The 18022-nt window shown below is 24.9% G+C and overlaps 1 protein-coding gene across 5 annotated transcripts in view; it reads left to right on the top strand.

Annotated features, from left to right (window-relative positions):
• The window catches only part of LOC127283685 (complexin), a 583758-nt gene that overhangs the window by 542370 nt on the left and 23366 nt on the right, over positions 1-18022 (top strand). For 4 of the 5 annotated variants that reach the window (XM_051308705.1, XM_051308704.1, XM_051308706.1 and 1 more), the window contains one exon: positions 2314-2480. In XM_051308705.1, coding sequence (XP_051164662.1) covers positions 2314-2480 — 167 coding nt within the window. The remainder of the gene's footprint in view (positions 1-2313; positions 2481-18022) is intronic. The other variant, XM_051308708.1, reaches the window with a different exon arrangement.

The following is an 18022-nucleotide window of genomic DNA, read 5'->3' as shown; positions in this document are numbered from 1 at the left end:
TATCGGTGACAAAATATTAAACAATTATTTTATATTAAACAATTATTTTTTAAACAATAATGTTCATAAAGATCGTAACAACGTATTTTAGAGACTTATTTAGGTCCTTCTCTTCACATAGCAATAGTCATAACAGTGGTTTTGAACTTTTTTTTTTTTTTTTTTCTTAATTCAGCATTTGTCCTTTTCGAGAGATTCACCCTTATATAAATTTTACATTTTATTACATATAAATATATTAAATATATACAGTGTAGAAAACAGTTAAGAATAATTTTGAAAAAATCTCGCACGCATGGGGGATCGAACCCAGGACCCTTGGGACGCGAGCCGTATATGTAGACCCCACAGCTACGTCGACTTACAAATTTTTTACTAACAATTCTTCAAGGATTATAAGATTGAACTATCTTTTTTTGTTGATAACAAAATAACTAAATTATTTTAAAAAAATTTATATCTAATATAATAGTTTATAATCATTTTAAATAATTTATTACAAAATATAATAAGATAAATTTTTCCAAATTTTTGATAAATTAATCAACTAATTATACAAATAAGTAAATAGCAGAAAAAAATTCATATAGAATTCAAATTTCACAAAATTATAAAAATCAGTGTCAATTTCTGAAAATAAAAAAAGTAGAAATTAATAAAATTATTCATACACTAGTATATAGATTTTTTTGATAATATATTTTTTCACAAAATGTAATTTTAAAAACCTTAATTTATTTACATTTTTTTCAAACAAGGAAAACTAGGGAGGCCCTGACAATAGCCCTATTTTAAATAAGGTAAAGTGAGTCAATTTCTACGCACAGGTGGAAGCTAATGAGAATTTTTAATTAAACTTCAATCACAATTTTTCTAATTTGTTTTTAAATAAAAGTAAAAAAAAAAAATTTGTTCACCGCTTTTGCACATTTTATATTTATAATTCGTAGCTCTTCAAAATTTGATAGTATATCTTTTTCTATCAAAGCATGCAAAATACGCAACACAATTTTCTCATTTCTTATATTATTATAAAATAAAAAAAAAAAAATGGAAATTAAAATTAACTTTCTAAAAAGTGAAATTATAATTTCCTCTTATTTCAATGTATTTTTAAATTAAATGAGAATATAAAAATTAATTTAATATTTGAATTATTTATAACATTTATTCCAGGAGCGTAGCCAGAAATAAATTTCAAGAGGGGTTTTGTGAAGGCTCAGGCCTTACAAATCTTAATCTTATAATGAAAAGCATAACTATAACAAAATTTCAGGGGGGTTGGAATACTCAAACCCTCTCTCTGGCTACGCCCCTGATTTATTACGATTTAAATTTTAATTTCAAATATTGTGCGATTTTTCTGAAAGTAACATTTTGGATGTTTAGATTAATTTTACAAAATCTGTTCACTAATAATATTGTCAAATAATTTTTGTAGAGTTTATTTAATTCAAATAAAAATTATTTAGTTCAAATAAATATTTATTTGATAATAGTCAAGTAACCGATTACTTGAATCAAATAAATTTTATTTCAATGTATAACTACTTCTTTACTAAAATTTCTATTTAACCGAACTTTTATATAAAATTCTTAATTAACAAAACTTTTATTAAAGAAAATTGTTATTCAAATTAATTTTTCTTTAATATCATTTAATAGAAATTTTACTTATCTAAATTTTTAAGTGAGATAATTTCAATTTCATCGAAACTTTATTTCACCGAATTGTCATTTGATAGAACTGTTGAAACATCTAAATTTCCATTAGGTGGAATTTTCACATATCAGATCCTATACGTGGCCGAAACATTACAGCGGGAGTTTTAAAAATCAACCAATCACAATTTTCTTAATAATTTTTGATTGGTAGATTTGAAAACTGAAATATTTCGACTAGGGGTATTTTCAAATATGTAAAAGTTCTATCAAATGAAAATTGGACGTCTTAACAGTTCTATCAAATGACTATTCGGACAAGTTAAAGTTCGGTCAATTGGAGTTTAGGAATATAAATTAATTTTGAATAACTTTATTATTTAATATTCAATATATATTTTAATAAATCATCTTCAGAAAATAATTTGAAAAAAGAAAATAAAAAATTTATAAGAATAAATAAATAAATTGAAAAATCAAAGCTACAAAGTAGTCTACTTTCAGAAGAAGAATCAAGACATTTTATAAAGAACTTTGTCATTTTACTGGAAAGAGGAGGAAGAGAAAATGGAAGATTAAAACTTTATTTTTAGAGTAAATATTTTATTTATTTTTCAAATATTTGATATATTTTGATGATTTTTTTTACAGGGGCGGTTGGTGGTGAAGGTGGTGGTGATGAAGATGATAAGGAAAAGGAGGAGGAGGCCGAGAGAGAGAGGCAAGAGGCCATCAGGGAAGCTGAGGAGAGACGAAAGGAGAAGCATCGCAAAATGGAAGAGGAACGGGAGAAGATGCGACAAGAGATCAGGGACAAGGTCAGAATAACTTTTTTACTTTATTCGATTGTCTTTTTTATATCTATATATATATATATATATATACGTTGTTTTCTAAAATGTGAGAAAAGGAGCGACAAAAAATCATCTCTCATTTTCTTTCTCGCCCTCTCTTAAAGTTTATTTCTTACGTGCCTTTCCAATTACCCATACAAACTTTTTTCCACAAGCCAAGTGCTTTTTAATTTCCCTAGTCTATCATTTAGTCATCTTCTGATCAAATATAGACAACTTTTAGCTCTTCAAAATAATTATTTTGTAAAAAAAAAAACAAATTTCAAATAGAGAAATGATTAAAACTTTCTTTCTCAAAAGAGAAATAAATAATCTTTCAAATATAAAGTAGTTACTAATATAAAAGTAATGTCATTAAATATGCAAAATTATCCAAAAGAAGATCTTATCAATTCTAGAAGAATTTTTTTTCACTTAAATCGCCTCTTGAAAAGAAATTGATTCGAATCTTGAAAATTTAGTTTTTATTTAAAAAAAGAAACATTTTTATTCATTTCAAAGATGAGGAAAAATTATCGACATTCGAAAAGTTTTTAAAAGAACATTTTTTTTAAATACCTATACTGAAAAGAAATTTATCCATTAGAGTTTAAGAAATATAACTAAAATAAAATCTTTCGACATTAAATGGAAAGGTATATAAACATAGTAATGAGAGTCTAAAGTACTTTTGCAATTAGGGGGATCGATTAACGATTGACTTGTAATGCTAATAACAACATTATGCCCCTATTTAAAAAAGCATCGTCATGACATCGCGTCTTTTTGAAGAAACGTCTCGAGATTCATATCTTCCATGCCGAAGGCTCTTTAGCGACCTCATAAAAAATATTACTATCTTTAAAGACACGTTTATTTTATAACTTTCTTAAAAAAGTCGTTTCACTTTTAACACCTCAAGTACAAAAGACTTTTATCGCATTTTTTTTCCCTTAATTTTATTAGACGATAGGCTAAATTTTATGGGCGTAACTACAATTTTTCTTTTTATACCTAATTTCTCATGTATTAACTCCTCTGTCTGAGTTAATTTATCTTCACTCAAGAGACCACTAAATGTGTTTCCCATACTCAACACTACAGTGTGCAAAAAAAAGGAAAAATAAATAATGAAAAAAATAGTAGTTTGTAAAATTATTTATAAAAAATTTGTTTTCTAAAATTAATTTCAAACAAAGGGGTTTTTCAACTTATCTATTATTATATTAAGTTGATTATGATAATCAGGAACAATTTTTACCTATATTTGTTATTCAAAAAATAAAATGAAATTGCTTTAAAAGACCATTTTCACCAGCTGTGGCCACTGAAGCACCACAAGTGACCATCTTTTCTGCACTTTTTGGTCACTATTTGAAAAATTCTTATAAATAACTAGTTTATTATATTTATTAACAAATAACTCATTTTATTCATCAATCGACTACAATAATGTAGTTAATTTATAATATTGAAAAATTAATTAACTACTGTAGAGGATAAATAATTAAAAACTAGCACGGCAAAAAATGTATTACTAAATCGTGGCATCTATATAGGACGCAAAAAAATTATTATTATTGATATTTACTCACTAATTTATAATAGCACCAAAATAAATATCATGTGATAATTTTTTTTTGAAGAAATTCATTCACTATAAAAATTATAATGCGACAGCTATATAAATTACACTGAGAAAAAAGGTTTGAGCTGACAACCAAATATTTCATTCAATATATGTGCAACTAAAATTTTTTGGTTGACACAACTAAACTTTAGTTGACAACAACCAAAGTTTGTTTCAGACGACTAAATAAGAAAATGAAAAAGAATTTGGTAGTCTCAACCAAACTTTGGTTGATGTCAACTAAAGTTTAGTTGTGTCAAGCAAAAAATTTTAGTTGCACATATATTAAATGAAATATTTGGTTGTCAGCTCAAACCTTTTTTCTCAGTGTACCAAAATAAACTCATGCTAATTTAATCTATAAAATAGAGTGGCCAAAAATTGTGTTTTCACTTTAATTTATCCTTCACATATATGAAAAGAAGAGAAAAAAAGTATAAAAATATTAGGATATGTGCACCAATTACGGCGCATTCATAAAAAATAACTATATTTAATATATAACTGCTGCAAAATGATTTTAAAAAATTCTTTTAATCTTTTTTTGATACACCTACGAATAAAGATGCACATTTAAACAATTATTAATTTAATTATTTCAGATCAAATTTTTTCCCTCGCCGTAATTGAAACATTTTTACGATTTCCATTGGCTCCAATTACGGTGGGCAAAGTATTTTCAAAATACACGTAATTTGGTCACCAAAATTTATACACCAAAACTGATACAAACGCTCCGCAATAGAAAATTACGGAATTAGTTTTACTTTCTCATATTTATTTAAACTAGCGATGTATTCCTCGCTCGCTCGCTCGGTTAAAATTGTACTTATTGTTGTTTACTTATTGTAGTTTATGTATATTATATTTATAATTTATGTTTTAAATTAATATCTTTTTAATATTGTATAAAATTTATCTTAAAATTGAAAAAAGATGTTACATAAAAATAGTTTGTAAGATTTTCTAAAAGCATATATGCAAAGTATTTTGATTTATTTGAAAATAATTGAAAATAGATTTTTCAAGGACGGTGTCGAGGTCACGGGGTCGGTGTCGTTTTTCGAAATTTGATAACTTAATATAATAGAGGATGTTTCGTTTTAAATTAAGAAATGTTAAAATTATTAAGTTGAAAACATTTTATTTTAATGACACTTAAAATTAGACACAATATTATAGGTTACTAACTAAAAATTGAAAAAACAACAATAAATAATAAAAAATTGAAAAAATCAAAAAATTCTTAAAAAATTGCAAAATAACCCTTTTTTGGGATAAAATTGCAAAATAACCCTTTTTCGGGTTAAAATTGAAAAATAACCCTTTTTCGGGTTAAAATTGAAAAAAGATGTTACATAAAAATAGTTTGTAGGATTTTCTAAAAGCATATATGCAAAGTATTTTGATTTATTTGAAAATAATTGAAAATAGATTTTTCAAGGACGGTGTCGAGGTCACGGGGTCGGTGTCGTTTTTCGAAATTTGTTAACTTAATATAATAGAAGATGTTTCGTTTTAAATTAAGAAATGTTAAAATTATTAAGTTGAAAACATTTTATTTTAATGACACTTAAAATTAGACACAATATTATAGGTTACTAACTAAAAATTGAAAAAACAACAATAAATAATAAAAAATTGAAAAAATCAAAAAATTCTTAAAAAATTGCAAAATAACCCTTTTTTGGGATAAAATTGCAAAATAACCCTTTTTCGGGTTAAAATTGAAAAATAACCCTTTTTCGGGTTAAAATTGAAAAAAGATGTTACATAAAAATAGTTTGTAGGATTTTCTAAAAGCATATATGCAAAGTATTTTGATTTATTTGAAAATAATTGAAAATAGATTTTTCAAGGACGGTGTCGAGGTCACGGGGTCGGTGTCGTTTTTCGAAATTTGTTAACTTAATATAATAGAAGATAATTGATTTTTATAAAGTTTATTTTTTTTAATATCTAAATAACATATTTATAAAAAAAAATGTGTAAAAAAATATTTATATAAAAACATATATTAAAAATTTTATATTTATATATTTTATTTTATATAACAATTTTAAAAATTAAAAATGAGGGTATATTTACAGTGCAATAAATATAATAGATAATAATAAAAAAAGTGTTTTAAATAAACAGCGTAAAAAAGTTATGAACTTCTCTTTAGTAGTCATTTAAATATCGTTGATGAAATCACAAGAGTGCTTATTAAACATTTAATCTTTTTATGACATTTTGTGGCATAATATTCTGTACAAGTGTTAAATACATTTAAAGAATGTCATTATGTAGTCACGAAAGCCAATGTAAAAATATAGTTCATATAAATAAAAATTGCGGGATAATTTTTCAGAAATTACTCATTCTCATGCAATCTTGTAATTTTTATTTATTTTCATACCTGCAGTTATATTTTTCATTTTTCTCCAATGCATAATTTGTAGAATAAAAATTATACTGAGACTCATGTTATTAAATTCATAAATTTTTCTCTATATAATTGCCATTTATATTCTATACATGTATTAAAGTATTTAATCAAATTAATTTATTTTTAATACAAAATATTTACAGCAATATAAGTTTCTTTTTTGTTTTAGTGACAAAAATTTAAGTTTTGCGATTAATGAAAGAAAATAATTTTCAACCTATATATATATGATCTAAAATTGGGAAATTTCTCTATAGAGTCAAAGATGTGTGACTTGAAACTTTTCAAAGTTTCGAATTTCAACGAAATATTACTTTAAAAAGTTTTTCCACAAGTTTTCCCAAAGCTGCATGAGAAAAATTTGTGTCAAATGATATAGTATTAGATATAAATTTTTGGCGCACATGTACGAATAAAAGTTTCAATTCTTATTAAATTAATGTTTGAATCTAATTTATTCTTTTGTATCAAATTAGTTGTATCAAAAAACTTACAAAATTACTAAAAATATGTCAAAGTAATAAACTATACATGCAATTAATTTGAGCTCGAAAAAAATACTCGGGTCTACTGGACCCATGGTGCCAGTTTAAGGGTTAAAGGGGGAAAAAACAGACTTCTCGGACGAAATGGGTTATAAAGAAAATTAATTTTTTTTTCAAGAGTCGAAAATATTTAGAAAATTAAAAAAAAAAATTTTGAATTGAAAATAATTTGTGAAGAAAAATAGCTTAAATAGTGTCATTATAACGTACTGTCTCATATTGTACCCGATAGTAGAACGATAATCTTAACTGAGACCAATGATAACTTCAAAACGACCTTCCAATCACTAATAGTACCTATTCGAAACTAGTCCTGTACGACCACAATGTCGACCAAATGACGCTTGTAATTTACGATCAATTCCCTTTAGGCGAACAAGGGTTTCCGGAGAATTCGAAATTCCAATTGTAAAGTTTCATAAACTAGAATCAAAGTCGCATTAGCAAAACCCTACGAATCGCATAATATATATATATATATACGTATCAAACTTTCAAGTTCAAAAACAAGATTCTTAAAAAATTTTTTTTTCTACTATATTTCTTTATATTTAGTAAAAAAAATAAATTATTTAATTTTAAAAAATTATAATTATAAATTACTTTTTTAAAATTAAATTTAGATTTCAATTTAAGTAATTTAACTGGTTTTAATTATTATGTACCCTGGGGGGAATCGAACCTCTAACTACAAGTTCTGTACATTACTCGAAGCACTTTAACGACTGCAGCTATTGCCGACTATAGTATTAATATTATTTATTATTATTATTGTTGTAATTATTATTATTATTATTATTATTATTATTATTATTACTTTTAATATTATTATTGTTATTATTATAATTATTGTCATTCTTATACTTATTATTATTATTATTATTATTATTATTATTATTATTATTATTATTATTATTATTATTATATTTATTAATAATAAATATTTATAATTATTTATTTAATTAGTTGGTTAAATATAAATTTTGGATAAATCATTATAAAAGCGCATTGCGGTTAGTAATTTTAGTTATTTCCTCTGATGTGGTCCAGTTTCATTTTATCGCTTTTTGCAAATGCAAAACGCGATTGTATTATCCATTCTCTGTCTCATCACAATTCCATTCATCCCTTTGTCTTGCCTCGCATACGCTTTATCGAATTCCAGATTAGTTTCGTGTATCACTATATATATATATACATACAGAGAGACTCATTCTTATCCTCGTTTAATGGTTTGAAATACCTCTTTTTTTAATTTTCATAATTAAATCATAATTTTCGCGAAAAAAATTTTTTTTTTTTTAAATGTGCATATTTCTCTGTTACCTAGCAGACATTTTATGATTCTAAAAAAAAATTTAACAAACAAAAATTGTGACACACAAAAGGTGTAATGTTACTAAAATTTTATCTCTCAAATTTAGTAACGTGCAAAAATTTATTTTTAAATTTCTATCCTACTACACTACTAAAGTTAAATTTAATTTCTAAATTAAAATTAATTTATCACAAATAATATTTTATTTAGGGCAAATAATTTTTTTTTTTTATTTAAACGAAATAAAATTTATTTGAAACAAATAAATATTTATTAGGCAGTGAGATAAATATATTTTTTCTCTACTGGGCACTGAAAGAAAATATTATTAAATTTCAATCAGTGTAGTTGAAATTTTAGTAAATATTTTTCAATTTGGGAAAAACGTGTCTAAATGTGAAATATTGATATGAAAAATACTAAATCTCAGAAAAGAGTTTTTAAAATTATTATAAAATTTTTATTAAAGTTCGTATTAATATTTAACATGATTTGAAAAATATTTATTTAAAATTGAAATAAATTTTTTACTTTTTTCTACTCTACTTATTGAAATTTAATATATGTATTTTCTTTCAATTGATGTATATATTTATTTTATTTTTGTAATTAATTTTCTCTTTTGAAATTTTTTTTTTATTCTAATTTTGATTGAAGTTAATAAAACTTTGTCATTTACTCTTTTGATTATTCAAATTTATTGAAGAACAAAAAAAAAAAGAAAAAAAGAAAAAAAATGATAATATGCTTCAATCCTGTAGGAGCAATATAATTTTTATCAAGTCTATGAATCATTTTCTTTTTGTCATACATTTTTCCTTCTGTCAGAAAATAGAATTATGTGTTTCGTGTCTACTCAAAGTAAAGTACTGACATAAATTAATACCACGTATATAAGGAAATAGTCGACAACGAAAAAAAAAAGCTTTTCAGCTTCATTCGCTTGCATGTGCTTTTATCGCGTCTATCTAAATTGCAATTCAAGTGTCATTTAAAACTTTCTTTATTATCTAGTAAAATTTTTTTTTTGTTCTTATTTGAAAAAAAAAATATTTTTTTAAAGAATTTTTCTAAATTTAATTAATTTAAAATTAAATAAAATAACATTTTTTTTATTAATAACAAAAAATTTCACTCGAAAAATAATTTTCTATCTTTTATAGATTAAATTTTTTTTACACCCAAATAGAAATATATATATAGTTAAAACGGTTGATAAAATAAAAGAGACAAATTGTAGTTGAAAGCGTATTGAAGCTTTTGTTGTAAATTCAACCGGACAATCAATTTCTCTTTGGCCGAAAATGAAAACGTCACTCAGAAATGGTTACTTTTTTTTATATATATATATATAATTCAACTCACAGTGCAAAAATGAAATGTGCTACGTCAACTATTGACAACGATACATTGCTAATTATTTTTCATGGATTGATTTATGTCTCGTGATAAATATATATATATATATATTGTTCGAGTCGATTATTCAAGTGTTGTATATATATATACGTCCAAATGAAAATAATGGCACCATTTTCAGCACAATGCCCGTTTCTCAAGTAGATTAGCTCGGCGAATGTGTGCGCTGCCATGTTACCCGAAAAGCCTGGATTTTCATTTCGCGCGCGCGGCAAAATCGTAGACCATTTGCATCAACTCCAATCTCATTTCGTGGATGCATCGTGGCTTGGTTACTTCATCCATGAAATATTACCTCCTCGTTATACCAACACCCAACGTGGAATTTGAGTCTCGTAACCGGATTCAATTCCGATTTCAACGTATTGCTTCCCCTGAGAGAATACTGTTATACTCATTTTTTATTTTCGCGAAACATTATTATTATTATCATCATCGGGAAAATAATTTATTTTTATTTCTTAAATCATATTTTTCATTTAATAATAAAGAATTCTATAAATTTTAATAATAATAATTTAATAATTTAATAATAATAATAATAATAATAAATTTTTTATCATTATTTAACATGTTTTTAATAAATTTGCGAATCATTTTATTTTCTTTGTTATTTTTTGATATGCAAAAAAAAGTAATTTCTTTGCTTGAAAATAATTAAAACACACACGAACAAAAGTAGAAGGTGAAAATAAAGCTGTTTAACTTTGATTATTTTTTTCGTTAGTAAAAAGAACTCTCTTTGAATGGTATATTTAACTATACCAAAGTTGCGCACAAACAAAATCTTAAAATGAAATTTGCTTTTATTAATTGTCGGTAATGTAGATTTCACATTTAGCCGAGACATAACCTCAAATTTTATTTATACATTTTAATTTATTTATAGTATACATTGGAAAAAAATTATTTGATACAAATAAATAATGATTTATTTGAATCTATTAAATATGTATTTGAACCAAATAAATATTTACTAGACCTACTCTCTAAATCTGAATTAGTAGAAAACTATTGATTATCAGTCAAAACCTGGCTTAATTCTCGCTACATTAATTAGTAAAAATTAACTAATTGACAGTAAGAAATAACTGAAACATTATTTTAAATTCCATTAATTATCAGTAGAAAGCGTTACTGAAACAATAATGAAACGAAATCTATTAATATTTCTGTTATTTTCAAACATAACCTTAAATTATTTAACTGTCAATTAGTTATTTTAACTGATATTTTAGTAGAATTTAACTATTTTCAATTAGTTGCTCAATTCTCGCTATTGAATTAGTAGTTTTCTACTAATTAAATATAGAGAGTAAATATATGATTTATTTTGTCGTATTCTAATAAATGGTAATTTGAATCAAATTTAAATTATTTAAAACAAATAAATTTAGTAAAGTGAAGCAAATAAATAATACTTCAAATCAATATTATGAAAATTATTTAATTCAACAATATAGGTTTTTTTTTTTATTTGAATCAAATAAACTGTTTTGAAACCAATAAATAATTTTTATATTTGAAACAAATAACATTTATTTATGAGCTCCCTTTAGGGTAACATAACCTCCAAATTTAGGTAAAAAGTCATAGGTCAAGAGGAAAACATAACCTCCAAATTTAGGTAAAAAGTCATAGATCAAGAGAAAAACATAACCTCCAAATTAGAATATTCATGTCACAAATCAACATGCGAACATAACCTTAAAATTATGTCAGAGGTTGTAGCTCAAGAGGCAAACATAACCTCAAAATCAAGTCCAAGGTATTTCAATAAAAAATAATATTGTTGGGTTAAATAATTTTTAATTATATCAAATAACCAAATATTTAAGTGAAATAAAGTTATAGTTAATTATTTGAAATAACTCATTATTTACGTTAAATTTATTTGAACCAAATATTTTTTTTTACTTGTATTCATAAAATAATATAGATATTAGCATTGAAAAAGTTGCTTACTTGCCTTAAATAGATTAATTTATTTGAATCAATAAAATAAAAGTGTTTAAATAATTTTTCAATTACATCAAATAATCTAAATATTTCAGTAAAATAAATAAATAAATTATTTGAAAAAAAAACTTATTATTTTGTTTAAAGATACTAATTATAATTAATAGAACCAAATAATTTGTTTTTGTTTTAAAATAATTTGTAAATTCAAATTAGTTTTTAAATAAAATTTAAATTATCATATTTTACTACATTTTATAATAATTTAAAATTATCAATGAAAGTTATATATATATATTTTTTTTTTCTGATTGAAAAAATGAAAAATATTTTTCAACAATTTCAAAGGAAATATTAAAAAAAAAAAATAATTAATATCTATTTCCCTAGTAGAAATTTGTCCTAGCTATTTTAAAGGAACTGCCTAGTCGCGCTGGAGTCTGTCTAGTTACTTGACTGACCAGCTAGCTAAAAACTCGAATGTCATGTCACGCTTTTTTCATCAAGTTATTATCCAGCCCAACTTGATAATTATTTATCAATAGGACTTTTGAAAAACTAGTCAAATTAATTCTTTTAAATATTTCGAAATTCATTTAATAATAAGATTTAATGTAGTAAACACGTTTATTTTATGTAATTAAAAAAAATATTCCAATTATCAACAAAAATTATTATAAGAAAATATATTGCACTAAATATAGTAATTCGTTATAAAAATGTAATTTTTCATTCACAATTAAACTGGATTTAAAAAAAAAATTTACATAAGTAAAACGATTGAAGCAACATCTTGACCTGAACTGTTAACAACACTGAAACAATTATAATTTTTATATTAATATGAATGTCATAACATAAACCTTAAAACACTTCTCGCAGTTTCAACGAAAAAATCTTGGGGCTACCGGGGAGCGAACACGGGTCCGCTGGGCGGGAACGAAAGAAACGCACGCTTTACGCAACTCGGCCGTTCTGATCAGTGATATTAGAATAAATGCTTGACGTATTTCACTGTACCTAATAATATTATGAATTTGTGCATATTATTTTTATTATTTTCTAGGCAAATAAACATTTTAGATGTTTATTTGATTTTAAATGATTTACTTATAATTTAATTTAAACATTAGACAATTATAAAAAACTAATTACTAATTTTTTTTATTTATTATCCTCAAAAATTATATGTAAAATTTTATAAATAAAATTATTTTAATAAATTAATAATTATTGATATAATATAATATTATTATTATTATTATTATTATTATTATTATTATTATTATTATTATTATTATTATTATTATTATTATATTATTATAATATACTCAAACAGAAAAATAATATTCTACTATATTTGTAAAATTTGTCTGAAAATAATAATAATTGTTTAATCATTTTTTTTTAAAAACTAAAAACACTTTTTATTCAAGGTAATATTATTTTCATAATAATTTAATTTATTGCAATTATTTTATTATAATTTAATAAATTTTATTATTTTAAAAAAGCGCGCGCTATTTTGTCTTGGGCCAATCAAGTGATTTCAACTAAATATAGGTTATGTTCGTTTCTGATTCATGACAGCTGGCAAACATTTACAACAAATAATATTTTGCAAGTGTATATTTATTGCAATAAGATAAGTTATGCAAAAAATATATATGTGGAACAATAATTTACAGTGATTTTCATAAAATGAATATTGATTTAGATGCTCTGGAAAGCAAAGTTCATTTTTTCTTAAATTCAATTTTTTCGACCACCGAGATATTTCGATACATTTTCATGTGTTTTGTATGCACTGTCTTTTTTTGAGAAAGGAATATTAATATTATTATTATTAATTTTTATAAACAAGTTGTAATTTTTTTAAATCAAGCAAGCGAAATGTCAATACACAAAATCCTAGCATAGCTGTCCAGTTACTAGACTTATTGAAGCGCCACCGCCATGACAAGGATATGAATTTAATTTCGAGCAGCACTGGACAGTGCCATTAAAAAAACTGGATAGCTTTGAGTCGTGGAATTATCAAGTTCAACTTGAATTTCTTTCAAAAAGCACTGATCAGTAACTTCACAGTTATTTATCAGTTCAGCTAGAATCAGCGTCCGCGAGAAAAACTGTCAAGTAACTTGAGTCAATCTAGTGCATCCACGACAAATTTCTACTAGGGTTACGTTTCAAAAGAATCGATACACCGTATTTCTCTTGAGAAATATTGCAGTCAAAGCGGTATATAAAAGATCTCACATTACTTTTTCAAATACTAAATTATAAAAAGAAAAAAAAATTTTTTTTTTCTCTTAACGGATATTGAACAAAAGAAGTGTCTCCCCTGGGTAAATTTTCCTTTTCTTTTACTTAAGTATAGTATTCAATGAAGTTCTCTAGGATAAAAAGTCGTAATTCTACAAGGAACAAAAGCCTGTCAATTTAAGTTCAGCTACTTTTCCTTTAAACTTCGACTAAAAGACATTTTTCCATAAAAAAAAAGTGAATGATTTTAATTTTATGAAAAAAATTATCTCTCAAGAACGATGAAAGAATTTAATCTTTATGTAAAAATAAGAAAAATGTCTTTATTGATATTTTATTTTTATTTATTTATTTATTTAATATTTATTTACTTATGTAGGTACATAAAGTAGCCTTTTATTTGTAATATAAAAATATTATTTTATTCTTTTTACTAACTAAGAATTATTTTATTTATGTATCTCATTATAATTTTTGTATTTTATGTCTTTTTATGGGTGATTCTCCAGAAACGGGTCACTTTTGAATAAGGAATTTTTTTTTCAAAATTATTTAAAAATACATGTTTATTGCATCCTTTTTATTAATTATGATTGGAACAAGTGATTCTAATAAATATTTGAGCTTAAAAACCGTTTTTAATGTAATTTTAACGATAAATATGTATTGTAGTACTTTCAGCGCAATAGCGTAGCAAGGGCGGCCGGGGCCCCAGGCACCATTGTTTTTGCGCACACATGTAATTAAATTTTTAATATTTAATTTTTCGAGAACAAAACAATGATTTCTTTGCAAAAATTAATTGTTTTGTAGAAATTTATCTCGGCTTTTTTTTATAAAAATAGAGAAAAAAAATTAAGTTTCTTAAACGCAAGGGAACTGAAAAGCTGAATGACGGCCCTGTAGTTGAGTGTCGTTTCTGCTCGCGCGAAACTTGCGCATGCTCAATAAAATTTCGGGGGCCGGAGTTGAGAGAGCTGGAGTTGAGAAACAAATGAAAAACATTAATTACTTTGTTAATTAAGGACTAAATAAAAAATCCTTTAGGGATTTTATACAATTTTATTACTTTTATCGATACTATAGGTTGAAATTCAAAATTATTTTGAAAAACGATTGTTTTAAACAGGTTCGGAGTTGAGACATAATAAAAATACGCAAATTGTATTGTTTAATAATATAAATTTAAAAGTTAATTAGTTAATTAGTACCGTTGATTTTTATTCAATTGGGATTTTTACACATATTTATCAAAAAATTGCTTTAGTTACAATGAAAATAACAAGCAAAACCTCGAAAAACTAGTCAAATTCTCAACTCCGGATCCAGAAAAAAATGTACGAAGAAACATTATAAATAAACATTTTTTTATTTAAATGGACGAAAAATTAAAAACCCTTTTAGGGAATAACAGTTTTTCAGCCATACTTTAAAATGACTATAATGACAAATTTTATTTTTTTAATTTTAATGTCAAAAATCTTATTCAAAAATAGCAAAATCCATGTGTGGAACGAGCAAAAGTATATTTTTAGCATATTTCAGATGACAAAATAAATTTTGGGAAGTAAAATATCATTATATTGATAATGAGTTTATTAAAGATCATTAAAATGAAGAAATTAAAAAAAAAATAAACCAATTCTAGATAATATTTATTAACTAATTAATCAAAGAATCAAAAGTGACCTGTTTCTGGAGAATCACCCTTATGGGACATTCTACGTCAACACGGACAGAGCCCTAAAAAAAATTGCTTTGATGGATTTAAACGTTCTAGCGCTTATATAATAGATTTCTACATTCGTGTATTTTAAAATGTCGTTGAGCGTTTTTCAAAAAAAATTTATTTTTCATGCTAATAGAGATGACAAAAGTCAAAAAGTCAAAAAATTTAAAAATACTTTTCGCTGATTTTGAATCTAAAGTTTTTTTCAAAAATTCAAAATGGCGGATCCAATATGGCGGACAAAATTTCTTAAAATTCATCTGATTTAGGGCTCGGTCGGTGTTGACGTGGAATTTTCCTTCATATTTTTATTTTTGTGGTTTGCATTTTATTTTTTTTGTTTTTATTTGCACTTTATATATCTTCCTATATTACAAAAAGATATCGCCGCCGCCGCTGTTTCAAGAATTCTTGACCTTCAGGTTAGGTTAGGTTAGGTTAGGTTAGGTTAGATCAGGTCAGATTATACCCTCAAAATTAGGTCAAATATCGCGGGTCAAAAGGTGAACATAACCTTAAAATTAGGTCAAATATGGCAGGTCAAGAGGCAAACATAACCTCAAATTATGATGCTCCACCACCCCCCTCTCCCGCAAGTTAGTAGCCATAGGTCAAGAGGCAAACATAACCTCAAAATATGATGTTCGGGAGGTCGAGAGTCGAACATAACCTCAAAATCAGGCTAATTATCACAGGTGAAGAGGCGAATATAACTTCAAAAATTAGGTCACAGGTCAAGAGGCAAACATAACCTCAAAATGAGGTGAAAATGAGGTCAAATATGTCAGGTTAAAAGGCGAACATAACCTAAATTAAGTCAACCTAAATGAAGTCATTTAATAAATTAAACAACATAACATAAATTAAGTCAAATATCATAATTCATTATACGAACATAACACAAAAAATAAAGTCCAGAGGCGAACATAACAGGGAGTAAAATAATATTCTTAGGTCAATGATTTTGACCTTCCCAAGTGAACCAAAAAAAATTTTTAATGATATTTATTATTTATTTATGATAAATAGAAAATTTACTTTATAATTTTGGATTTCGATAAATTAATTATCCACCTAATAATAATTTATCCAATGGAATATAGTCTTCTGTATTCAAAGGCTTTACATCCAAAATATTGTTAACTTGAAGGAAAATACTATTAGGGGGGTTGGCGAGCGAAGCGCGCAGGGAGGCGGAGCCCCCCTAGTATATATATATATATACAATGGGAAAACGCGTTTAAATTTGTTGGGTGAATTAATTTTGAATAAAATCGAAGAAAGGGAATCGTAAAAGTTATATATAATTATATACGTTATAATATTTGTAATTTGAATTAACGAGCATATGAAAAACAAGTAGTTACGACAGTCATATAGTCAGATCACATTTTCAGTTGAAATGAGACTGGAGGACTATGTTATCGTAAGCTTTCGTGTTACCGTAACATAACCGCAAAGTTTGTTATAAACTTGAAAATTGAATGATCGTATTTAGCCGACATGCTTTCTGTAAACTATATTACAGAATCCTCAACTCCATTAGAATTTTTTTTTTTTTAAACAATTTTCATATGCTATACGTATCGTCAATTATAAATGACGCTCGAGTTAATCAAATTACATCTTTTTTTGTAACTACATATACACGCTGAAACAAATTTTCCAATAAATATTTTCCCATTTTTCATAAAGTGAATTTCTAAATGAAAAAATATTATCATTATTAAAAAAATAAATGAAAAATAGTAAAATACTCTGTTAATTATTATTCTATTATGAAATTTAAAACTTTTTTTCAGCTTTTGGCTTGTTAATAAAATGTTTTTTGACTTTAGTCAGAATTTTTATCGAATAAAATGACAAAATTTGAGAGAAACATTAAATTTACATATTTGTAAATAAAATGAAAATTGTTTTTGTTTTTTATACTTTCTACAAACAACACGTATTTCTGAAGAAACTTGGGAATTTTCTGATTAACTCCATCGAAACGTCTTGGAATCTAGAATTCAATACTCTCCCGAGCTTTAATCTAAACTTTGAGTCCTCGAAGTTCCTAATTAAAATTGTCACGATTTAACAAGTAAAGGGTCCAGAAAGAAAATTAAAGACAAAGAAATGGGTAATGAAAAGTATATAAATGAATTGTGATGCAACTTTAATGAATAAACTTGCAATTGAACTATTTAGCGCCTCAATATAGAAAACTGTCTCGAATCATAGTTTCG

The sequence above is a fragment of the Leptopilina boulardi genome, unplaced genomic scaffold, assembly GCF_019393585.1.
Source record: "Leptopilina boulardi isolate dan_hultmark-lab unplaced genomic scaffold, ZJU_Lbou_2.1 LbouV2_310, whole genome shotgun sequence".
Taxonomy (NCBI): Eukaryota; Metazoa; Arthropoda; class Insecta; order Hymenoptera; family Figitidae; genus Leptopilina; species Leptopilina boulardi.
The sequence above is the reverse complement of the archived record's forward strand: the minus strand, read 5'-3'. Positions and strand labels throughout refer to the sequence as shown.